Source organism: Histoplasma capsulatum (genome assembly GCF_000150115.1).
Source record: "Histoplasma capsulatum G186AR genomic scaffold supercont2.8, whole genome shotgun sequence".
Lineage (NCBI taxonomy): Eukaryota > Fungi > Ascomycota > Eurotiomycetes > Onygenales > Ajellomycetaceae > Histoplasma > Histoplasma capsulatum.
In genome coordinates this window covers 973,012-994,623 of record NW_025544808.1, presented here as the reverse complement: position 1 = coordinate 994,623, position 21,612 = coordinate 973,012, and the positions used below count along the sequence as shown (strand labels likewise).

Here is a 21,612-nt window from a genome sequence, read left to right as displayed (position 1 = left end):
TTTGATGCTTACGGGTAGCCAACAACAGAAAAGATGCTCGCTCTCTCAATAAACGCATGATTTGTTCGAAAAGAAGTAAAGATAGCCGCACGGAGGGCATTGTTCGCTGTAGAGAGATTGATAATTACACTGGCACAGTATCAGATAATATCTTCATGTTTATCTAACTAACTAACTAATAGAAAAATCGTTTTGTAAGATCGGATAACGTACTTACCACGTTTTGGGACAGGATACACCAATCAAAAGAATACAACTTCAAACCTCATACACTCATAGATTATAATAAAACCTCAGTTATCAAGGAAGCGGCACTTTTGATGGAGAATTCAACGGATAATTCGAACCTCCGAACTCGGGTTGACAAGCATGGCTATCCCTCTAAACAAGATCTTAAACTTGACTGTCAAGCTAGACATCAAGGCTTTACAACTTCCACTGTGAGAACTGGGCTTGTATGAGCGCTGATGTTGAGATCCCTATTTATATCTCTCGTGTATGCAAGGACATTTTTTCCACATCTTCGTGCTCTGTCTATACATGCTGGTACTTACTTGCCTTGGCTATCCACGGCAGCCTTGAGTGGCAAATATGTCAAATGGGGTTGATGTTCTTTATACTCGTGTTACTATGTACAGTACATACGCTAATCATATTCACAAATAGAGCTTGTTGATTATATATCTACACTGTGTAAAACTGTAAGAAAATGAGCTTTACAAGCAGTTATTTTATATCATTAAGATTCACTAACTCTATTGACTGTATAGGTGATAAAAATAGAGATAGAAATAGAGATAAGATATCTGTGAGAAGTGAGATTTTTTACAATCTCTACGAATCATACAAAACTTGATTGAATTTCATAGACATCTAATTGATCTATACTGAATAATCTCCACTTTTATGATGATATCCGATCGATTGCTCATGGAATATCAAATGCTAGCTAGATAGTTAGCTATCTATCTACCTCCCTACCTATCTACAAACCTGTCTGCTCAATATTCAATCAATCTCTATGAGAATAAACATCACCATCTATCTACCCACCTATCTATCAATGCTCGCTTACTAGCTGACTACCTACTGATCTATCTACTTACCTGCTTGAATGAATGATATCTAATCGTGATAGACAGTTGTATATCAAATATGACAATGACTATAATTAGTTCACTTTTTGTTTTTCACTTTTAACTTTCACTTTTTTACTTTTTTGATGACATTTATGGATTAAATATTGGTTTTTTTTCAAAATATTTTTTAAAGTTAATTAAAATGAAAAGATCTATTTCTGCGGTAGACAAACTCTTGATATAAATTTCTATTGATAAGTGTCTATAAGTGGAAAAACACAAAAAAAACCCAGTTGTCACATTTGTCACGAACGGCTGCCGTACTATCTTTGGCTAACGAGAACGCAATGGGGATCACCCACTCGATTGATCATAAAGCAATATGAACAAGCCCGGAGCAGATAGAAAGCATGCGAATCACACCACATTTGCTCACAAAGCGCATGAAATGGCGGTGCAGGTGAACGACCCCGTAGACCGGGATTCCTTGTCATTTGGTAATTGGGAAGGATGAAATTTCAAGTGATCAGGAGGATACCAGATCTGCCGGTCGTCAACCAACGAATTGTCAACATTCTTCCAGATCCAATAAATGATCCCGATGCTCCTCTGAAAACCAGTGGTAATAAAATGCAGCTGAGTGCTGTTAAATCTTGCAAAATCAAGCACCTCACCAGATTCACTATATGATCTCAAAATTGCATCATCACCCAGAATATATATATCCAGTCTCCTGTGTCACTAAACTGTGAATAATATCAGATTATATCCGTCTCATACTGTGTGCCTTGTCACATAAATCAGTTTCAAAACTACTTTGAAACATAGAAAGCAAAAGGGCTATAGAGGGCATTCATACTCAATAATGCATCAGTTTGTTGACAAAGCCAACGGTGACCAACCTCGCTGTGAGAATATGATAAAGGGCAATGAGGAGGATTACCTGCATCCTTCAAGCAGTAATAGTCATTTTCTTATTGAACTTGGACGACATTGCAGCAATTATATAACCTTGATGTAAAATTATTCCTTCTTTGAATTGCATGTTTTAGCATACACTTCCCTTCCAACTGTCGACACCATGTTAAGAAGATCTAGTCATATTTACTCAAAAAAAAAACTGTTACCAGGACCCGGAGACACGGAAATGTTAAGCGAGGGTTCTTCCATTTCATTTGAGAGTGTGCCTGGCAGGCTAAACTACTAAATCAAGCCTATAAACTAACACTACTGCGTACGCTGTATGCTGGCAATGCCGAATGCTCGCTAGAATGCCACGTGACCACACCTATTAGAGCATCGCTGTGCCCGCTGGATAGTTCCAATGGACCCGACCTTGCGCGAAAACTTAGCCATTCCATGAAGAAATTGCACAAGTACTTAACTCAATCTGAATAGCGTCACGAGTTCTTAAAAGAGAATTCTCATCAATTCTTCGTGAATTGTCTGAGCATCAATGATTCCAGTTAACTTTTTTTTTTTTTTTTTTTTGGATGCTCAGTGTTTGAGATAGAGAGTCACTTCACAACCTCATATCGGTATTGATCATTGGGGCTCTATCAGAAGTGATAGATATATCATTTATCGCTTGTCAGTGGATATTTCTGCTCTGATATTTGCATTTACTGAGAAGCTTCTGAACCTCAGAGATGCTTCTGCCGATGTGATAGATATCACAGATCAGAGGATGGCTCTGGCCATTGCTGAGAGTGTTGTAAGTGAAGAAATAATGATGTTTGACATTTGGCATGAATGAATATTATATCTGAGCCTTTATATCATCATACCATCAATTCAATTCATAAAAAAAAAAAGGGATATCTATGTTCCATAAAATACAGCAGAAGAAACGTTGGAGAATAGCCGCGTCAACAGAGCTTCTCGCTTCCAAGGGTAGTAGTGAATGGATAGCTGGCGAGGCAGCGAAGCTGAGGGTTTGGGGAACCTCAGTCGCAGATTAAAAAAAAGGGCAGCCGGAGCAGATAACGTGAAGTAGTGGGATTATGACTGGTATGTAGTGGCAGGTGTTGTTTGTGCCTGGATGGAAGAGATGGCGGAACCTCGGAATCGCCCAGCAGAGGAAGGACTGGAAGAATATCCGAGCAGAATTAATGAAAAGGACCATAATAAAAGCCTTAGGACTCAAGGGCGACAATGATGAACCATGAATGTCTTCTAGTTAGTTGTCAACTCTGCGTCCCGAGCTGTTCAGTAAATAAATATAATACAAGAATGGTGTTGGCACCCTATCGTCCGCTAGTTCCACTTAACCAACCCCTAACTAGTTATTTAGATAAGGAGGGCCGCGCAAGCTGGATAGAAGTAACGAGTACTAACCTTCCACATCCATCAAATCGTCTCTTGTTCAATAAAGCCGTTAAGCCCAATTCAGACTTCTGTCTCCATGAGCTGGGAAGTATTGTAGCAGAGAGGACACAAAGAACAGAGCATAGAGACTACCAGAAAGCCCTGAGAAGCACGGGGAATAGCTCGTATTCTCCTCGCATGACCAAGCAATGGCAGTGATTAAAATCGATATCATTTCAGACGCGATATGTCCCTGGGTGAGCACGCTGTCTGGCCCCCTTCCACAAAAAAACACTGGACCAAACTTTTCGGTTATCTACTCATATGCAAAGAAAATAGTGCTTCATCGGCTACCGCGACCTCCAAAAGGCCATTTCCCTTTACCAAAAGACATACCCAGGGGGCTCCAAGGATGACTTCCAACTGTCATGGAAGCCTTACTTCATAGACCAAGAACCCCCCAGCGAGAGCATAATTATCCACGGTAAGATATCCGCCAGCTCCCGCCGCCCCGTCCTCCCTTAAAATATCTTTCATTTATAAACAATGCACTCAAATAACCCCCACCCGGCGCACGAAAAATTACCTCATTATTCACAACACAATATAATATCCAGACCGGATGCTCCGGAAGATGGGGCCCAAGATGACCGAGGCGGCGCAGACGCGCCTAAGGCGCGTTGGGGCGACGTTGGGTCTCGATTTTAAGTTCGGAGGGTATATGGGTAGCTCAAGGCTTGCGCACGTCCTTCTACATACCACCGGTGCGGAGAAGGGGCTTGTGATGCAAGGTAAGGTTTCTGATATATTATTCCGGTATCAGTTGGAGCTGGAGGAGGATATCAGTTGTGTTGATACGCTTGTGAGGGCTGCGGTGGAGGTGGGGCTGGAGGCGGGGGAGGTTAGGGAGTGGTTGGCAGGGGAAGGGGCGGGGCGTGGAGTGCGGGAGATTATTGAGGAGGAGGCGAGGAAGATTAGGGATGGGGGCGTTCAGGGGGTGCCGCATTTCATTATCGGTGGGAATTATCATATCGATGGGGCGGTGGATGTTACGGAGTTTTTTCAGACGGTAGTGGAGGTTAAGGAAAGGGAAGGAGGAGGAGGTGGTGGCGGTGATGGTGGGCTAGTGGTGACGACGGGCGCGAGTTGTAAGTTGTCTCCGGGCGGAGGGGAAATGGTATGTTGAAAGTTATCTATCGTGCGTTTGACGTTGGTTTCAATGAGCCATGTCACTTCATCCGAGAGTGGCATCAATAAAGAATCATGGTAGAAGCGGGAAAACAATGTATGGAAGCAAAAATTTCTTTGGTATTACGAAAATGCATCAGATATCATCTGCATACGTTTCTTTATAATTGCGAAATGGCAACATCCGAATCTCACTTTCCAGTTCCGTCCAAACGTATCGCATTTAGATCGTCCGTCACACCCGTGATCCCCAATTCAGCATAGGCATCCCCTTTCCCAACCCTCTCCACCAGCTCCTTCAATGCATTCCCGGCCCACCTAAAGTCCTCCAGCTCCAGATAAGTTTGCCCGCTCAGCCGTGTCCATAACCAACCGCCATGCGGGAAAATCGGAGCAGCAGCGTCATATTCACACAAAAACTTCTCGAGTATCCATTTAGCAACGGCCATTGCATCTCTGCCCTTGATAACAGGATACTGCGAATCCTTCTCAACATGTCTGCCACTACCATCATCAACCGCAAGAGGTAAACGAACATTGGCGAAGGCACATTGCCGGAGCTTACTTGCTCCTATCACCTTAGGGTCCACGCCAGGCTCGCTCATCACGTCTGTGCCGAGTATTTCGGCCACGATATTGCCGCCCTCATGTGCTAACTGCTGGCAATATGACATGATCCTTTCCTCGCCGCCACAAACTTCTTCACGAAATTTAAGAGCGGCTGGGATGCAGTTGTATGGCGAATCATCGTTTGTGGCAACAAATTCAAATTGAAACTCGAAGTCAGACTTGCCTTTTTGCTTTGGGATTGGGAGAGATACGTCCAGGTTCTTAGGGACAAAGCCGTGTGAGGTGGGGAGCGTTGTGCGAATTAAGTGTTGGTTGCGGATAGGGACATGGAATACTGCACAACCGCGGGGTACGTAGAGCCATCTGGTAGGCAGCGTTAGTCATGTTTGTATATGGTAATGGAGACATAGGTTTTTCGACTAGGATTTTCCTCTCAAAAGAGATCGTCACAATTGTGGGCAAGCTTGAGCTACCCGCCTCAGGAGGTGGGGTGGCGGGGGGAGAATCTGGGAATAAACTAGGACGGCACATACTTGTGGCAATTGCTCACGAAAAAATCTGCATCCAACTTTCCCAAATCAAGAGGAATATGGCCGACTCCATGTGCACCATCCACGCAGCTCAAAATACCCTCCTTCCGGCACTCCGCCACGAGTTCCTCGAATGGGAACCGAACGCCAGGGTTGCTAACGATAGTATCAAAAAGAGCCACGCGAACATTCAAGCCTTCACTCCTCAGCTGTTTAACTACCTCGGCAAAGCGTTTCATGATCTCCTCGTGGGTGGTAGGGAATGAATATGGGACCTTGCGCGCTTGGACAGGTGTGGATTCCATCAACCATGCGATGGTCTTCTCACACGCAGCGTATACGGTATCAAAGTAGACGATAACGTCACCTGGTGCGTATTGCAAGTTTCGAAGGACGATATTCACTCCCGTCGTAGCATTTTTGGTGAAAACGATCTCGTTCATGGGGGCGTTGAGCACCTTTGCCAGCTCCTTTCTGGCCACATCGACGTATTTCGCTTGCAGGTAACGGAAGAACAAGTCTGGTTTGGCCTCAAGCTCGTCTTGGAATTTCCGGGCCTCATCCCGGACAACCGCGGGGAAAGTTCCATATGATCCTGGTTGATAGCTTTGTCAGTCAATGTCTACACAAAGGAGCCCCAGTGATCTCAAAGTTGTAATGGCTTGAAGTGGCATGAGAAGCTCTAGAGAACAGCAAGAATAACAGGAGACAGGAACAGGAGGGAATATTTGCCAGTCTGCTCTGACTCACCGTGGTTCAAATTTTTATAATTTGGATCGAGTAGAAAATGTTTGAGCATCGGATGCCCAAAATCGGTCAATTTGTCAGAAGTCGTGATGGATCCCATGTCGAAGTATTCACCTGCTCAGAGATATATTATACACCCTTATGGATAGCTATCTTGATCGGGATTTTCCTTGCACACTCAATTGGGGCCTGCTGACTGAGTGGAAATGGTAGTCTCTTGAGGAACATGATATCAGCGTTTATGCAGCTCGATGCCCATCTACCGGGGAAGTGAGTAGAGTCTTACCGATTTCACCAGAAACGACCAGTATTATATGCCTTTCCGCCCACTTGCTAGATATTATTTAGCAAGATAGCTAGACTCAATTGATGTTGCTATAAACCCTCTTCAGCCCATCTCGTCTCGTTTGAACCGGGAGTGGATTGGCGTTTAAATATCATACCTTCGGCACGGCCGTGACACATTCAAACCCAGATATCCCCACGCGCCCTTCGAAGCACAAGCTCCGCCGAGAAGAAATTAGTGGATATCTTGTGATGGTCCTTGGAGGGATAGAGGACTAGATCTAACAAGTTATTTTGAGAACAAGCTCAGCGGCCAATGGAGGTCGATCAATTCCGTTACGTAGGGCGGCGGGTATAGACGGACATGTTTAGAGTTGCCAGCTTGGCTTGGTCTGAGGTTTAAGTGGGGGTTTCTTGGGTATGCTCAGAGAGAGGATTGATAGTTAGCAAAATCCGGTGAGTTGTGCAGATGTACAATATAGGGTATTCCAATAACTATGAGATGAGAACAACTCATATATATCCAGCTTGACTGAGTGTAGCTGCTGGTGAGAATATCCTATTGTCAACTAGTAGATGATATCATCATCATTGATTCCTCGGGTATAGATGGCCTAACCACACAACCAAGAATAATGTTTGAAATTACAAAGTTTGTAAGTTACATCAACCGCTTGCTCCATCAATTACCTCCTGTATCTACCAGGGGAGGTACATCACAAGCACCATCATCCCCCACAAAGCTCGAAGCAATTGCTGAGGCCGCTTAGACAAGGCAACGGGAGCCATAACAATTCGTAATAGGGCGGTGCGACTTACTGCAGGAAAAACGCCATGTCCATGCGAGTGAAGAAGATGGTTAAGGGATGCTTTGGCGGAGATATTTGAAAAAAAAAAGAAGGAAAAGGGATAGAGTTACATAAGTGTCAAAAATGCTAGTAACAACCAGTTGCGAGATGTGAAATGATTTATTAGTTATCGCCAGGCGGCCAACGATGAGAATTGATGATAGCTCAAGAAGCTTAGAAGGGAAAGATGCATAAGGTCGTAAGGGTTATCAGGAGAACAGAGCACCCATGAAAATATCTTTGCAAATAAAAAAAACATAGCACCCCAACGCTGCAGCAAAACCCAAGCAACTTCTTTCCAAATCGATCTTCATGTATGGTAAGATGCTTCTTCTCCTATGCTATGCTATGCTATCCTTCCCACACCACACCACACCACAAACTTCTCAGTCAAATAAAACACTACTGCTACACAACACGCCCAAATCAATCTACCGCTTTCCCTTCTTCTTCACGGCCACAACCTTGAACTGCGCATTGCTCGTGTCCTCGCGATGGGTAGCCGATTGGCCTCCCTTCTTGGCAACCTCGTTCCAGCCATCCGAGCCGTTGGAGTCCTGCACGGTGCCGAACCCATTGCTCCCAGCATTCAGGGACGCGGGATCAACCACGCCTTTGTCCGCGAGTTTGCGGCGACGGACGAATTCTTCAGCGAAACGGCGGCCGTCAAGAGTTTGTGAGTTGGCGTAGACGGAGTCGGATATTATTTCTGTCTCAGGCGGCAGGAGGAGCAGTTGTTGGACGAAATCATCCACTAGATATTTTACTATTTGTTAGTCTGCTAAATGATATCTATTCCAGGTGGAGAACATCCAAGTTTAAAAAGCGAGGGTGGTATATATAGAGCTGAATAGACGTACCGTTGATAGAGCTATTCAATCCCTTACCCAATGCGTTCTTAGCCCACTTCGTAAGCTCTTCAACGGGCCTATTCGTATTCGCCGACTGCGCAGAACTCAACGCAGACGGTCTTGTGAGGACTGTCGGCCTAGGTCTCGCCGCCGCCGCAGGGGCAACAGGGATGGCCCTAGGTCCAGCCGGTGCGGTGGGTGGAGGCTTTGCCTTTCCACCAGCACCAACTGTTGTCCACGCTCCTGCGGGTGCAGTTGGTGGTGCAACCTTACTTGCCAGATCGGCATAACGTTTGCCCGCAGAAGTGACAGGTGAGTTTACAGCAGCAGCTTGAGAATTGTTTACTACAGCTAAACGCTGCTTGCGTGCCTCCTCTTCCTTTTGAATCTGCGCCAGGGTCTTTTTAGGAGCGGAAGCGGGGACGCCGGATTGTGGTTTTCCGCCTGCAGCCTGCTTCGACCATACTGAGCCCGTAGCAGATGGGGGTGTGACGGGAGACCCGCTGCTCGCCCAGTTTGCTGTGGATGGTAGTCCTGGAGCTGGAGGTGGAGGTTGATTTGCCCGTTCCTGTTCTGCAAGTGCACGCCTCGCAGCTGCAGCAGCTTCTTCGAGTTTGGCAGCCTTGCGAGCTTCGGCTTCTTGGATTTCCTTCAAAGAAGGTCCTTTTGGTGCCTCGATGGTTTCCTTTGCCCACGGAGCGACCGATGTGGATGGATTCTCAATTGGGGTCTGGCTTTGCGACCTAGAGCTTGCTGCTAGAGTATCTGCAACATTTTGTCGATTACGTTGCGCAGCAGGAGCGGGGAGGGGAGACTGCGATGGAGGCGGTGGTGGGAATGGTTGCGGCATACCACTATCCGCTTTAGGCCACGGAGACTCAGCTTGCACAGTCGGAGTCTGTGTCTGCTGTTGCTGTTGCTGTTGTTGTTGTTGCTGTCGTTGAGCAGATGCTGCTTTTCGCACTTGTTGAGAAAGAGAAAGGGGTTCTGGCGCTCGTTGCTGGACGTGTTCCTGTTTGGGAGGTTGTTGCATTGCAGGTTTAGAAATATCAACATGGCGTTCAAATTCATCTCCAGTTGGCATTGCCGGGGGATGTGTCGGAAGACCCTCGGTCCTTCTAACAATGTCATCATCTGTCTGACGTCTTAAAGCATGAAACTGCCGGAGACGTTCGTCGCGAGCTTGTTGGTCAAAAATCGAATCGCCCTTATTTTTGTCAAATTGTTCCTGTTCCTGCTGTAAGCGAGCTCTGTCTTGGAGCATGGTAGCAATTTGCTGGGGTTGCGCGACATTTTCTTGCTGCCTTGCTCGGAAAGAAGGGCCACTATTGAAAGGGAACTGAGATGGGCGATTGATGTTCAAGCGGTCAACCAAACTTGGCAGCTCTTCTTGGCCAGCCATGATGTCCTGTTGAAGCATTTGAGGGACACTGGGCACATTCGCTTGTCGCATGTTGGGTTCGAAATAACCAGGTACGGCTTGAGGTGGCTGAATGGGCCCCTGGATTGGTGAAGGGTGGTACCCTCCTGGTGAGGTGATGCTGCCAAAACTTGGTTGGCTCTGGAGGCTGTGAGCGCTTGAGTGATGTTGCAGCTGGGGATGCATGGCAGCATGAGAAGGATTTTGCATAGCCATCTGTTTCATAAGGACTTGTTGCTGGGCCAGATGTTCTTTCTGCCTTGCCATCAAATACTGTTCCTCTTGCTTTCTCCTTTCCAGCGCATTTTGCTGGTCTGCGGTTAGTGTTGTGCCAAAGCTGGGAAAGCTGGTCGGGAACGGAGGCTGCGCGACACCAGATTGCGATGCCGATGACCCCCAGGTGCCAGGCTGATTGGAAGGTGGCCCGTGAGCAACGCCAATCTGAGGTACAAGAAACGGTTCTCGAGAGTTGCCTATACGTCGAACAAGTTGAGCAAGCGGTTCGTACTCCGCATCCTCTAACTTCTTCACTTGGAGCTCCGCCGTAAAGAAACCTGCTTTGAACCAATCATGCATCTCGAGTCCAGACCACGGTCCCTGGGTGTTACCCTGGGGATCGCGGTAGATCCAGCGCATGCGATCTGGCATCACCATTTGTCGCTGTTGGGTTGCCGGCAGCTGGGTGTTTGACGAACTCGCACTAGAATGACTCTGACTGGGTTGAGAGGTGCCTTCCACGGAGGCTTGGGCGGCTGGAATTGAGGTTTGTACAGCGGCAGATGGCGCAGATGGATGAGAAGCTGCAACCGAAATCGGCTGAGTTCCCGGGACAGGTTTATCACCGGATAGAAAAGCCTCCCTTCCAAGGTCAAGGCCGCCAAGAGGAGAAAATATACCTCCAGCGCGAGTAGCTTGTTCATTGTCTCTCCTCGAAATACCACTGTCAAATGGGCTGCTGCCGGAAACATTCCCGTTCTCACCCTGATGTTTCATTGAACCTTCAATTCCAGTGGAATCCGGGCGCGCTTGTTCATCACGTAATTGGTCTTGCATTGCTGGAGGAAATAGCGATCCCATTTTACTTGTGCGACCCGCACTGGAAAGGCTGGTATGCGACCCAAAAAAGCCCCCTCCTCCAAGAGTCGCTAGGCTTGGGGATTGTAAATCTGCCATTGATCCAAAAATAGGATCGCCAAACCCGGACACAAAGCCAGATCGTTCTCGCGTGGGAGTGCCAGTAGCTGCACTGGTAGGCCAGCCTCCAGCAGATCCGAGAGATGACAGGCCACCCAGACTAGTCAGACTGGGGAAGCCCCGACCTGCACCAACGCTTGATGTTTGACTATGATCACCCGCTGGCTGGTCTACCGCAGACCCACCTCGACGAATAGAACCAAACCCGGCCATTCCAGGATCTTCAGGGATGTCGCTCAGGCCAGGGAGGTGTGCATGTTGGATATCAGAACCGTCCGTATCGATGTCGTCAGTATCTGCCCTCTCGCCATGTGGGCTTTGGTAAGGGTTCGTATTAGTTGGGCTCATTGGCTCATGGACATGATTACTGGGAGCTTGGGGTGGTTGGCTTTGCTGATTGCCTACGATATCTCGGAAGCTTGGGCCATTCGATGTCATTCCGAAGGAAAGTCCGAACTGATCGATCCCGGAGGCAGAGGTTGCAGCGGTGGGAGCGTCCAGGTCTTGACCACCAAGCGCCGCGCTTCCACTCCGCGGCTCATCACCGAAGGGGTTGGTTTCACTGCGATTTGGGCGAGTTTTTATGGCTTCTCCCCACGGTTGTTGCTGTTGTGGTGGTGGCGGAGGATTAGAATCCTCAACTTCAGAGAGACGTTCCAGGGCAGCTAGGGACGATTTTTCTTTCATGCTGGATCCAACATCATCTGAGCTATCTTTAGACAACAGACCCTTAAACCGACTTTCTCCCCGAAGGCCACTGAAACCAGGCTTCTTGTCGTTAGTTCCAGTATTACTACTTATCGGCCCCAACGAAAAGCTGCCAAAAGCACCCATTGGCGAAAATGCTGAGCTGTGGGATGAGGATGGCCATGGGGAAACAGAGGAGCCTGGAATTGAGCCGACAGGCCCCGTGGCACTACGCTTCAGGGTCCCAAATGGAGAACTTAATTCAAGACCAGCATCACGACCATTATTTTCTTTATCCTTCTCATCCGACTTCGGTTCCGCTTCTCGGAAGTCAGTCTTTCGGCGGAGCAGAGAGGGTGGCGGGGATGACACATTCGTCTCATCGCGGAAAAACCGAGAAGTAGCCGTGGGAGACATGGGATTAGCTGATGAATCGCCGGTCCCACGACGTCGCGGGGCGGTTCGTGCAGATCCAGGGGATGACGTGTTGAAGGATCCAAGATGGGACTGGGAATGGGAAACGGACCCTTTACGAGGAGGATTGCCGCTGGCACCGGCGGCATCCTTTGATCCACTTTGGGGAGGGGGTTTCAGCGGTGAGTTGATAGAGCCAGAGAATAACTAGTAACCAACTCTAGTCAGCATTTGTAACGGGGGTCCCGGTTCCCAAGGGTAGAACATACGTCTTTTTCTTCATCGTTCATTTCAGTCAAAGCCAAAGGCTGAACCTGTCCGCTGTGATCCCAGCAAACCTCGGGACGAGTGGTGCTGTTTTCTTTAAGATCCTCGCGTTTATTCCAACTGCCATTGACAGACACAGGGATTTCATCACTGGGGTTCCAATCTGCCATAAAATAATCCGATATATGTTTCCTCCAGCTCCCCTGGTCCTGCTGACTCTTGTAGAGACTTAAAAGTTGGTCCTTTGAATACCTGCTGTCATTGGCGTTGGTACGCGGGGAGCCCGACTGATAATTAGAACTAAGATGAGGGGGAATATAGGCCGCAACGGTCGGGGTAGATGCGGAAGACGTGGTTTGGACGTTCTCTCGGGTGTGGGAATTGTTGGTTGCAAGGGACGGACGGCGGAACGTTTGAGTTGCTCCGTTCATACGAGTGCGAGACCTAGAACAAAATTTAAAGCCATCAACTTAGCTCCCTTGCCATCACACGACACCTACAAGACGGCGGATAATTCAAGGATGCTAGCTACTGTCATAAATGAGAGGACAAAACAGAGTAACAGAGTAACGGCTAAATATAAAACAAAAACGAAAAGAAAGGAGAAAAGAAGAGGAAGAGGAAGAAGGGAATATTTTACCAATCACCACCGCCAATTCCTTCTTTTCTTGAACTAGACGAATCATGGGCGTTGCCAGCTGCCGCAGAGGCAAAACTCGATGGAAGAGGTGAAGGCATGATGCACTAGGTGGCTATGAGATATGATTATCCACAGACGCCTACAGAAGACGTGCAGACAGCAATGGTGAATTTGGGATTTTGGGGATAAGTATCACTGCCACTGGCGCAGAAAAAAAAACGAGCTGTCAGACGGCGAGTACTAAGCGAAGAACAGTTAAAATGAACGTTCAAACGGTAAGGGTAAAAGTTTGCTGGAAGTAATATGCGGCGTAGCTTCGTGTACAAGGCGCTGGAGATGAAGTCGAGCGGTTGGGACGCGGGCGGAAATCGAGACGGATTTGGGCGAAGAAGCAGAGTCGACGTTGGAGGTTCTTCGTTTCTGGCGATGAGGCGGTGGTGGAGCGGAAAAAAAAGAGGGCGTCAGGCCAATCACAGGCCGCGGGTGGCAGTACCAGGCACTAGCTAACTGCCACAACAACCCCATCCCTATGAGAACAAGGAAAAAAGAAGAAGAAAAAACAAAAAGACCACCAGGGCTGGGACTGGTACTTCATTCTTCCTGGTCGGGAACTGCTCCATTCCTATGAGTATGCACCTTAGAGTGCTCAAACTCCATGTTCTTGCTGCTTGCAACTCTTTTTGACTCCAGCTGTGTGGCGGATTTCTACCACGGCCAAAGAAAAGAATGCTGACTGAATAAGGGGAAGAGAAAATTCTCCCGCACCCCACGGATAACTACCTTCCCCCTTCTTACATCGCTGCAAACATGCAAGATCTTCAAGAAGAAAGGTATGCCAAAAAGAAAAGAAAATGGACGCGACGAATGCAACTAATACATGTCCATCGACCGGTTTATAGACAAAGGAGTCAAGTGTCCAGGCGTCAAGGGCTGCCCCATATAAGCGCCCCATTCAGGAATTCAAATTCCAGGCCCATCCACCTGGTATATCACCTACGGCCTCTTGGGTTTCTGCTCCATGTCCAAGGTTGTCTTAAAGACCACACATATCCTACGTCGTTGAATATCGTGCATTGAACCTGTTTGATCCGACAATTCTGTTTCTTGGCCCTTGTAGGGTAACTTTTTTATTTGCCACGCACATACAGTACAATCGAATATTGAACATTCAATCGATTGAAGCATTCATCCCATCATCAATGTTCTGCGAGACGCTGACACTGACACTGGGGATTCGATTACTATCCCCATCTATATACCTGAGAGAGAGTGCTCATGTTTCTCAAATTGTTTCTCACATAAGCTCAAAAACCTTTCACAACTCTGAGCAGCCACCTCTCTTGCTTGCTCTCTTTTCGGGAAAAGGATTAATATAGACAACATATCATCAGGACAATGATATCCCTTCAGTGGCTCCCCAATATATATGATCAGATATCACCGCAGCGTGCTTTTCTGTTTGGTTTTGCATAAAATTCTTCAAACATTTGCGGGATCTCCTGGACAGCTTCTCAGCTTTCCCTTCTTCAACACCCTATCTATTAGCCTATTTGCCATACACAGCACATATCCTTTTCTATATCCTATCTATATTCTGCTAGACGTTTCCCAGCTTTTCCCGGGTATCGGCCCCCCTTTTCCCTCTTGGAAACAAATTCCTCGATGGCTGTAAATGGAAATAGCGCTCGCCTACGTCCTCTCTTGAGGATCTTCTTCCTCTTCCTTCGATCTATTACCCGTCTCCACTGTTGAACTGTACCACATCCTCTCCCTGGCCTACGTCTAAGTTTATCCCTGAAACTTCCGCCCACGGATAATATCTATCATCCGCATGATAATAGAGCACAAAATACCTTTCTTTTCCGACCATCAATACGGAAACCAGCGTGGCCGATATCTATCGTGTCCTTCAACCCCAGTACTTTTTTTATCTCCGTCCGTGCAGTCTACTCCATCGACCCCCCATTCTAAGCAGAACAAAACTTCGAGCTACCTACTCCTTGAAAATAAATATAATGAAGGTACCCAACAAGGTGTATATCGATTCCCACTACAAGAAGTAGTCCAGGTCAGTACATATTTGAAGGGTCTTCTGGATTCGACACCCTACCCTTGCGCAATATGCACCCATATTCGACTTTCAGATTTAGGAAATCATGTACAAGGAAATTGCCGCCACCGGCGCCCACATGAGTATGAATATGATCAGGACCATCCGACCCCTCAACACGAAGATCCTGTCTGAACAAATGAACTCTCAATGACCAGATTTCTCCTCTGACAATCATGGAAACCATGACTGCAGAGATGCTGAGACACCTGAAGTCATCATCAATGATGACGATTTCCCTAACAACGGTGCCCTGATGAACTCCAATGCCACTACAAACCCTTCCTCTAATGCCTAGACCTATAATTCACCTGCCTACACGCCACGGAAATGGTCACTACCTACTTTTCCTTTGTGGATAGTATCTTGCAGCGCGACTTTACCGAAGATGTACTGGATGCTGGAAGCGTGGCCCAACATCGGTGATGGCGCCGGCGACAAGCGAGGGTGACGAGGTCGAAGTGGAGGGCGCGAGATGGATCAAGGGCTTCATGAAAAAGCTGTAACGGCGATTCTGGTGCTTGAGACGAATCCAGCCAGCCGAGGAGATGGCTGTTGCGACAGTAGCCTTCTTGGTTTTTACTATGTACTTTGTTTCTTGTTGCTTTGCTTTGCTTTGCTTTACTTTACTTAGCTTTCGGTTTGGTTTCCCTTTTTACTAGTTTGCTCGCAAAAGATTTTCAACGCAATGGTTGCCAATCTTATTGATATCCGTGGGGCCACCGCTTCGAAATCCAATAGCATCAGTTGAAATGGTAGGGAAATGACAAACAAAAGGGAGGATGGGAGTGGATAGGAGTCTGCTCCATCCTTCCTGGCATATTTTTTGCCAAATTACTCAGGATTCCAATAACGTCTCTTCCCAGTAAATGCATAATAATCCCACGCATCCATTTTAGATATTTAGTCCCAACACGTAACAATTTGCACACTCTCAAACATATCGAGATCTCAAAAAAAAAACACCCGTACCTTGGAACCCCCTAAACAGGAGATGCACGATCCTGGCGTTTTCCGACGATGCACTTTACGCTCTAATACAACATACTCACCTCAGTAAAGGGGGAAACACAACGGAAGCAAACAAACCCGCCCACGTTCATGCCGGAAATGGTTAACAACCTCCCCCATTTTTCGAAAGTGGTTTGGTTGTTTGCAGCCGGAGAAATGAAATTAACTGAGCCGTCCGCCCGCAGCTGGCTTGCATGATCCCATGCTGGTTCCCCTGAACAGGTCAGGTCGCATAGTACAGAGCACAGTGCTATAGTATAATTTTAGGCCCTTCGCGCAGAACCCCATGGCAAACGAAAATCGATGGTGGAGGAGAGAGATTGGCCGAATCTAGATTTGGATGGGGAATAGGATAAAGGAGACGAGCTGGCACACTCCTTGAGGTTGTTTGTTACTCTCTCCCTTTGCATACGTGTATTGCATTGGGCTTCGCTCGCGATATCCCCATTACGGAGAATGTCTGGATGAAGGGGAATATATACACCTAGCATCTCTCGTCATTCATGTGTATGTGTTGCATATGTATTTTTCGAGTTCAGGTTACTTCATCCAGGTATATATGGGCGTCTGCAAAGCCAATGGGCATTGAAGCTTCAGAGCCGTAGCCAAACGGGGAGTGAGCGCTTCGTTTATTCCACGACTAGGAGGTGAATAAATATCCCAGAGCACGCATCTTCTTCACAACAACCTTTAGTTATTCGATGCAAACATCATCCAGTTAACATAAACAAGACGAAAGACGGGCATGGCTTCGATTTCTAGGGTCGGCATTCTTGATTACCAATCCACTGCACCAACCCTCCTAGCGTGATGCTGCTGCCCATGGACGAGCGCTGGAAGGATTCAATACCCCGTCTCTCCCATTTAAATTGCTGGGGAAGTTGGCTCCACCATTCCTCATCCCTTACTGAGCTCTCCTACCCCTCAGCAATTCAACTTTTCCATCTACGCAGTAGTTCCTCCTCGATTAAATCATCAACTATCAACAGCGCATCTACGCCCTCCGTCCGAACTCTAACTCAAGAATCCTAAAATCCACCAACAAAAAAACCAAACCAAAATGTCCGCCACCAGCGAACCTGGCGTCCTCGGCCCCGTCATCGCCCTCAATATCTGGACCTTCGCCATTGAAGGCTTGATGCTCTCCAGACGACTCCCAGCAATCTCAAAACACAAGATCCCAATGGACTCGAGCTTGCCCAATGACCAAATAGCCGCCAAATACCCGCCCTTCGCCCGTTGGTCCGCGGACAATTTCAACCATCTCATGGAGCAGCCGACGCAGTTCTACGCCGTCGCGCTGGCAATTGCGTTCCTGCACGAGCGCAAGGGCAGCAAGGTGGACGTGGCCCTGGCGTGGACCTATGTCGGGCTCCGGGTCCTGCACAGTCTTGTGCAGGTGTCGAAGAATAAGATCCCGGTGCGGTTTATGGTCTTCGCTACGTCGTCGCTTGCGTTGTTGGGCTTGACGGCTAGTGCCGCCAGATTGGTGTTTTAAATCCCTGAGAGGGGTTAGCGCGAGGGTTTTATTTTTTTTTTATCTTGATAAGCTTTGGAAGGGAAACGGAGATGTATATATATTGCGCGTGCATGGGCGGGTGGAAGCCTCTCCGGTTGCGGGGGGCTACAAGCAGGTACATGCCATGGGAAAGCTATTGAGATGCGTGTTGGGCGATGGTGCCCTCATACGATATGTACTACTCTAGCATAACACACACAGGATAGACACTGGCAATTAAATCCATGCCGATATCTCTCTGGCTGGTCACTTGATTCTCCTGCCATCATCTATTGAGGCTTGATGTCCAACAAGGCGATGAAATGAAAAAGCCTGTTTATTCATCCTTGGATTGTTGACGGTTGAAAACAAAAGTGTCCGAGAAATGGAGACCAACCCATGTAGATTCCTAGGCCCGCTCCACGTTCATGCGAAATCGCCGGTACGCAGAAAGAAAATCCATCGATGTTGAGGATTGTAAAAAGTCGTTTTCCCGCCAACAATAACATTGCGTCATAACCGAGGAAAGTTCTGGCTAACTTTCGGGTAAAACCAAGGCTGGTTTTATCTCCCTACGTCAGAGCTTGTATCATACTTAAAATTGATAGTAAGGACGAGAACATTGAATATCACTAGACAACAACAAACATCTTGTCTTCTTCGGCGCCGTGAGAGTTGGTGAAATACACCTAATTTCCCCCCTGATTTCTCATCCAGACATATCGCTAATAGACCGATTCCAGGACAAAGTTAAAAAGTAGCTCAACGCGACAAATTCAATTGCTATATCAAGAAGAGGGACCGAATTTCTGTGTCTCAAAATCCCTCCAAAAAACGGCTAATTGATCTTGATCATGCAAGCCATCACCATCGATTCCATAGACGGGAAGCCCGGCAAACCGGGCCAAGTTTACTACCCGCTCTCCATCAAGAAACTCCCCATCCCAAGAGCACAAGGCACCGAGCTCCTCATAAAGCTTACCGCCGCCGCCCTTAACCACCGGGACCTCTTCCTCCGCCAACACCTATACCCGGGTGTATCATTCGACGTTCCCCTCCTCGCGGATGGTGTCGGCATCGTCATCTCCGCCGGCCCAGAGGTGAAGGAACCACAGTCATGGATCCAAAGGCGCGTCGTTCTGAACCCGGGGACCGGCTGGCTGGATTCCGAAGAAGGCCCTGAGGCCCCGACCGGATACGCTATCATGGGCGGCACCAAATTTAACAGCAAGGGCACACTGCAGGAATATGTCAACATCGACGTGGGCGAAGTGGAAGAGGCGCCTGCGCACTTGACGGATGTGGAGGCGGCGGCATTGCCGCTGACGGGCTTGACGGCGTGGCGGGCGCTGGTGACGAAGGCCGGAGCGAAGAACTCGAGCAAAGGGGCTGCGATCCTGATTACGGGGATTGGAGGTGGAGTTGCGCTGATGGCGCTGAGGTTTGCTGTCGCGAGGGGTGTGCATGTGGTTGTGACGAGCTCGAGTGAGGAGAAGCTGAAGCTGGCTGCTGGGTTGGGGGCGAAGGGGGGCGTGAATTACAAGGAGCCTGAGTGGGAGAAGAAGGCGCTGGAATTGCTACCGGCAGGCAAGAGGAATTATGACGCTATTATTGATGGGGCTGGGGGGGATTCGATTGAGAAAGGCGTGAAGCTGCTCAAGGTATGTTTTATATGGGGGGGGGGGAAATATTTGTTTGACTTTTCTTGCTTCCGGCGTCCGCTCTATTGACACACTTTCGCTCACGCACCTCCCGCAGGCTGGCGGTATACTCTCCGTATACGGTATGACAGTATCGCCCAAAATGCCCTTCATTACGCCCGCCTTCCTAAAGAACATCGAAGTCAAAGGCACGACTATGGGCTCTCGCAAGGAATTCAAGGACATGATCAATTTCGTCAACGAACAGAAGATAAAGCCCATTATTTCCCGCGTTGTGCAGGGAATCGATAATGTCAAGGCGATTGACGGATTATTCGATGACATGAAGAACGGCACCCAGTTTGGCAAGTTGGTTATTGAGCTTGTGAACAGCGGCGATAGTAAGCTGTGATTAAGATAATTGTTATGAAGAATTATTCTAGAGTGGTATATCCGTTGATACACGATCAGCTAAACCCGCTTAATGGCTGGATATGATAGATGGGAGCTCACAAACTCCCTTTCCAAGTTCTCAAGTACATAATAAACATGGAGTATATTTTGCTAATTAAAATTATACCTAGTGTAATGTATGAATTTTACGTCTTGCGATATCGCGATATCAGGATCTCCCGGGCAGAGGGAATTAGAATGAAGGAGCGATTCAGAAACCTCATTATTATCCCAGCGTCCTAACGTAGCCATGGTTGTTCGTTTCGGTAATGGGGAATTGAGCGTATTGCCTGTTTTCTGTGAATGGTGTATTTGCCAGGAGAGATTCTCTGTTTCCTCCTAAGCGGCTGCATGGCACTTTTCCTAGAGTTGGTAAAAAGAATGAAAGAAAGAAATACCACTATGGCTATACGAACATCCAATCATTCTTCATTGATATCTATCCCTTTCCAGCTACCAGCCTCGGCAAACAGAACTCTAACTCGGCACCGGCCGTGGTAAGAAAAGCGAATATATCAACATTGTATGTACAGTGCATTGCCGGATGAAACATCGTCCTCATCAATATAGTTCATTCACTACAGGGGCCCGGGAATTCATATCGAAGCATGCATAACTCCATTTCACGAATTTGGGGGGCTATCCCTAGGTAACTTCATGCCACAGCGGATGAGAACGTATCTCGATTGATGTATGTAGAGGGCACGTTTCTTTCAAGGACGCCTCGCCTGGATAGCTGGACAGAGATTTATTAAAAAGAGAAATAGCAGCAGAGGTGATTAAAAAGAAAAGAAAGGGAAAAGGAAAATTGGACAACAGAAATAAAGAAATTTCTTTGCTCTTGGGAAACTTAAGACCTCTAGGCGGGCGAGCCCGCTTGATGTACAGCAGGTAACGTTGATGAGTTTTGCGCACTTTGCGCTGTAGAAGTGCCTGTTGTAAATCCTACCGATGGAAGAAGGGAAGAAATGATGATTCGGAATTATTTTTAGGTAAAATATCATATAAATTGGTATCGCCCTTTGAGAAGAGAGAGAACTGCATGATCTTTAGGGACCCGTCCTGCAACAAAAAAGGGGGTTATAAGGAGAACGAGTGGTTCGCATACTCTGTGCAGCTACGTGAGATCATCGATTGATCGCGCTATCAACAAGAAAAGGGATGGATAGATGGATGGGTTGAATTTGCGCATCATTGATTCGTTGAGACACAAAAAAGACGATGAGAGTCATAGATTTTGAAATAGGAAAATGTTCAACCCCCTATCTAAGTTCACTTGTTCTCTGGATGGTGTGGGCAAGTATTTCGATATCAAGGCAGGAATGGAGGAGTGGCAATGATTCAAAGTGCAAGGAAGGGCACCAGGACAAGCAACAACCAAGCAAGTGGTCATGCTGCATTGTTGCTGTGACGTCTGCATAGACCAAATTAGCCTTGTTGGGATGGCCTTCTAGAAAGCATTCCAAGTCGCCTGGCAGTCCGAGTTGTCCAAGTAGGTATGTGCGTTACAGGCGATGAAAACCAAGGCACAACAACCTACAACTCGAGAGGATGGATTTGAGGCGGGAAAAGTCCAGGCATGGCTCTGAGTCATTACGACCAGAAAAGACGGCGGGTCATAGATACAGATATCGTCTCTGAGCCTGTGAAAGCCATCATGATGTCAACGTTTATTCGTCCTGCACCGGATCGTTAGCTAGATCTTTCAAATTCGAGAATTTTCATGGCTGACTGATTGCATGTTCTATACCGGCTGCTAGCTCGGGTTGGCGGATACATACAATCTTGGATGAATGTTTCCATTCTCTCCTTGAAGCTTGAAAACTGGGGACCCCCCGACACCTGTTGTATAAATGTTAGAAATTTAATACAT

At 47.4% G+C, this 21,612-nt stretch overlaps 7 protein-coding genes across 7 annotated transcripts; 4 read left to right on the top strand and 3 right to left on the bottom strand.

Moving 5' to 3' along the window:
• Positions 1 to 3,082: 3,082 nt before the first annotated feature.
• On the top strand, positions 3,083 to 4,572 carry HCBG_06133 (uncharacterized protein; the record flags this gene model as incomplete). Its single annotated transcript, XM_045433182.1, has 4 exons — positions 3,083 to 3,089; positions 3,373 to 3,401; positions 3,726 to 3,870; positions 4,004 to 4,572. 4 exons carry the CDS (start codon positions 3,083 to 3,085, stop codon positions 4,570 to 4,572), a joined length of 750 nt encoding a protein of 249 aa, XP_045286350.1.
• A 300-nt stretch (positions 4,573 to 4,872) lies between these two features.
• On the bottom strand, positions 4,873 to 7,072 carry HCBG_06132 (uncharacterized protein; the record flags this gene model as incomplete). Its single annotated transcript, XM_045433181.1, has 6 exons — positions 4,873 to 4,892; positions 4,948 to 5,507; positions 5,678 to 6,269; positions 6,425 to 6,535; positions 6,708 to 6,754; positions 7,047 to 7,072. The coding sequence occupies 6 exons, from the start codon at positions 7,070 to 7,072 to the stop codon at positions 4,873 to 4,875; spliced, it is 1,356 nt and encodes a 451-aa protein (XP_045286349.1).
• A 776-nt stretch (positions 7,073 to 7,848) lies between these two features.
• On the bottom strand, positions 7,849 to 13,125 carry HCBG_06131 (GYF domain-containing protein; the record flags this gene model as incomplete). The annotated part of the gene is made up of 4 exons (XM_045433180.1): positions 7,849 to 8,308; positions 8,415 to 12,327; positions 12,390 to 12,831; positions 13,028 to 13,125. The coding sequence occupies 4 exons, from the start codon at positions 13,123 to 13,125 to the stop codon at positions 7,986 to 7,988; spliced, it is 4,776 nt and encodes a 1,591-aa protein (XP_045286348.1).
• A 205-nt stretch (positions 13,126 to 13,330) lies between these two features.
• On the top strand, positions 13,331 to 13,970 carry HCBG_06130 (uncharacterized protein; the record flags this gene model as incomplete). The annotated part of the gene is made up of 4 exons (XM_045433179.1): positions 13,331 to 13,436; positions 13,562 to 13,655; positions 13,778 to 13,857; positions 13,927 to 13,970. 4 exons carry the CDS (start codon positions 13,331 to 13,333, stop codon positions 13,968 to 13,970), a joined length of 324 nt encoding a protein of 107 aa, XP_045286347.1.
• A 1,126-nt stretch (positions 13,971 to 15,096) lies between these two features.
• Positions 15,097 to 16,436, bottom strand: HCBG_06129 (uncharacterized protein; the record flags this gene model as incomplete). The annotated part of the gene is made up of 4 exons (XM_045433178.1): positions 15,097 to 15,376; positions 15,521 to 15,756; positions 16,110 to 16,171; positions 16,316 to 16,436. 4 exons carry the CDS (start codon positions 16,434 to 16,436, stop codon positions 15,097 to 15,099), a joined length of 699 nt encoding a protein of 232 aa, XP_045286346.1.
• Positions 16,437 to 17,208: 772 nt separating this feature from the next.
• HCBG_06128 (uncharacterized protein) lies at positions 17,209 to 17,646 on the top strand (the record flags this gene model as incomplete). The annotated part of the gene is made up of 1 exon (XM_045433177.1): positions 17,209 to 17,646. One exon carries the CDS (start codon positions 17,209 to 17,211, stop codon positions 17,644 to 17,646), a length of 438 nt encoding a protein of 145 aa, XP_045286345.1.
• An 854-nt stretch (positions 17,647 to 18,500) lies between these two features.
• On the top strand, positions 18,501 to 19,878 carry HCBG_06127 (uncharacterized protein; the record flags this gene model as incomplete). Its single annotated transcript, XM_045433176.1, has 2 exons — positions 18,501 to 19,307; positions 19,405 to 19,878. The coding sequence occupies 2 exons, from the start codon at positions 18,501 to 18,503 to the stop codon at positions 19,696 to 19,698; spliced, it is 1,101 nt and encodes a 366-aa protein (XP_045286344.1).
• Positions 19,879 to 21,612: the final 1,734 nt, after the last annotated feature.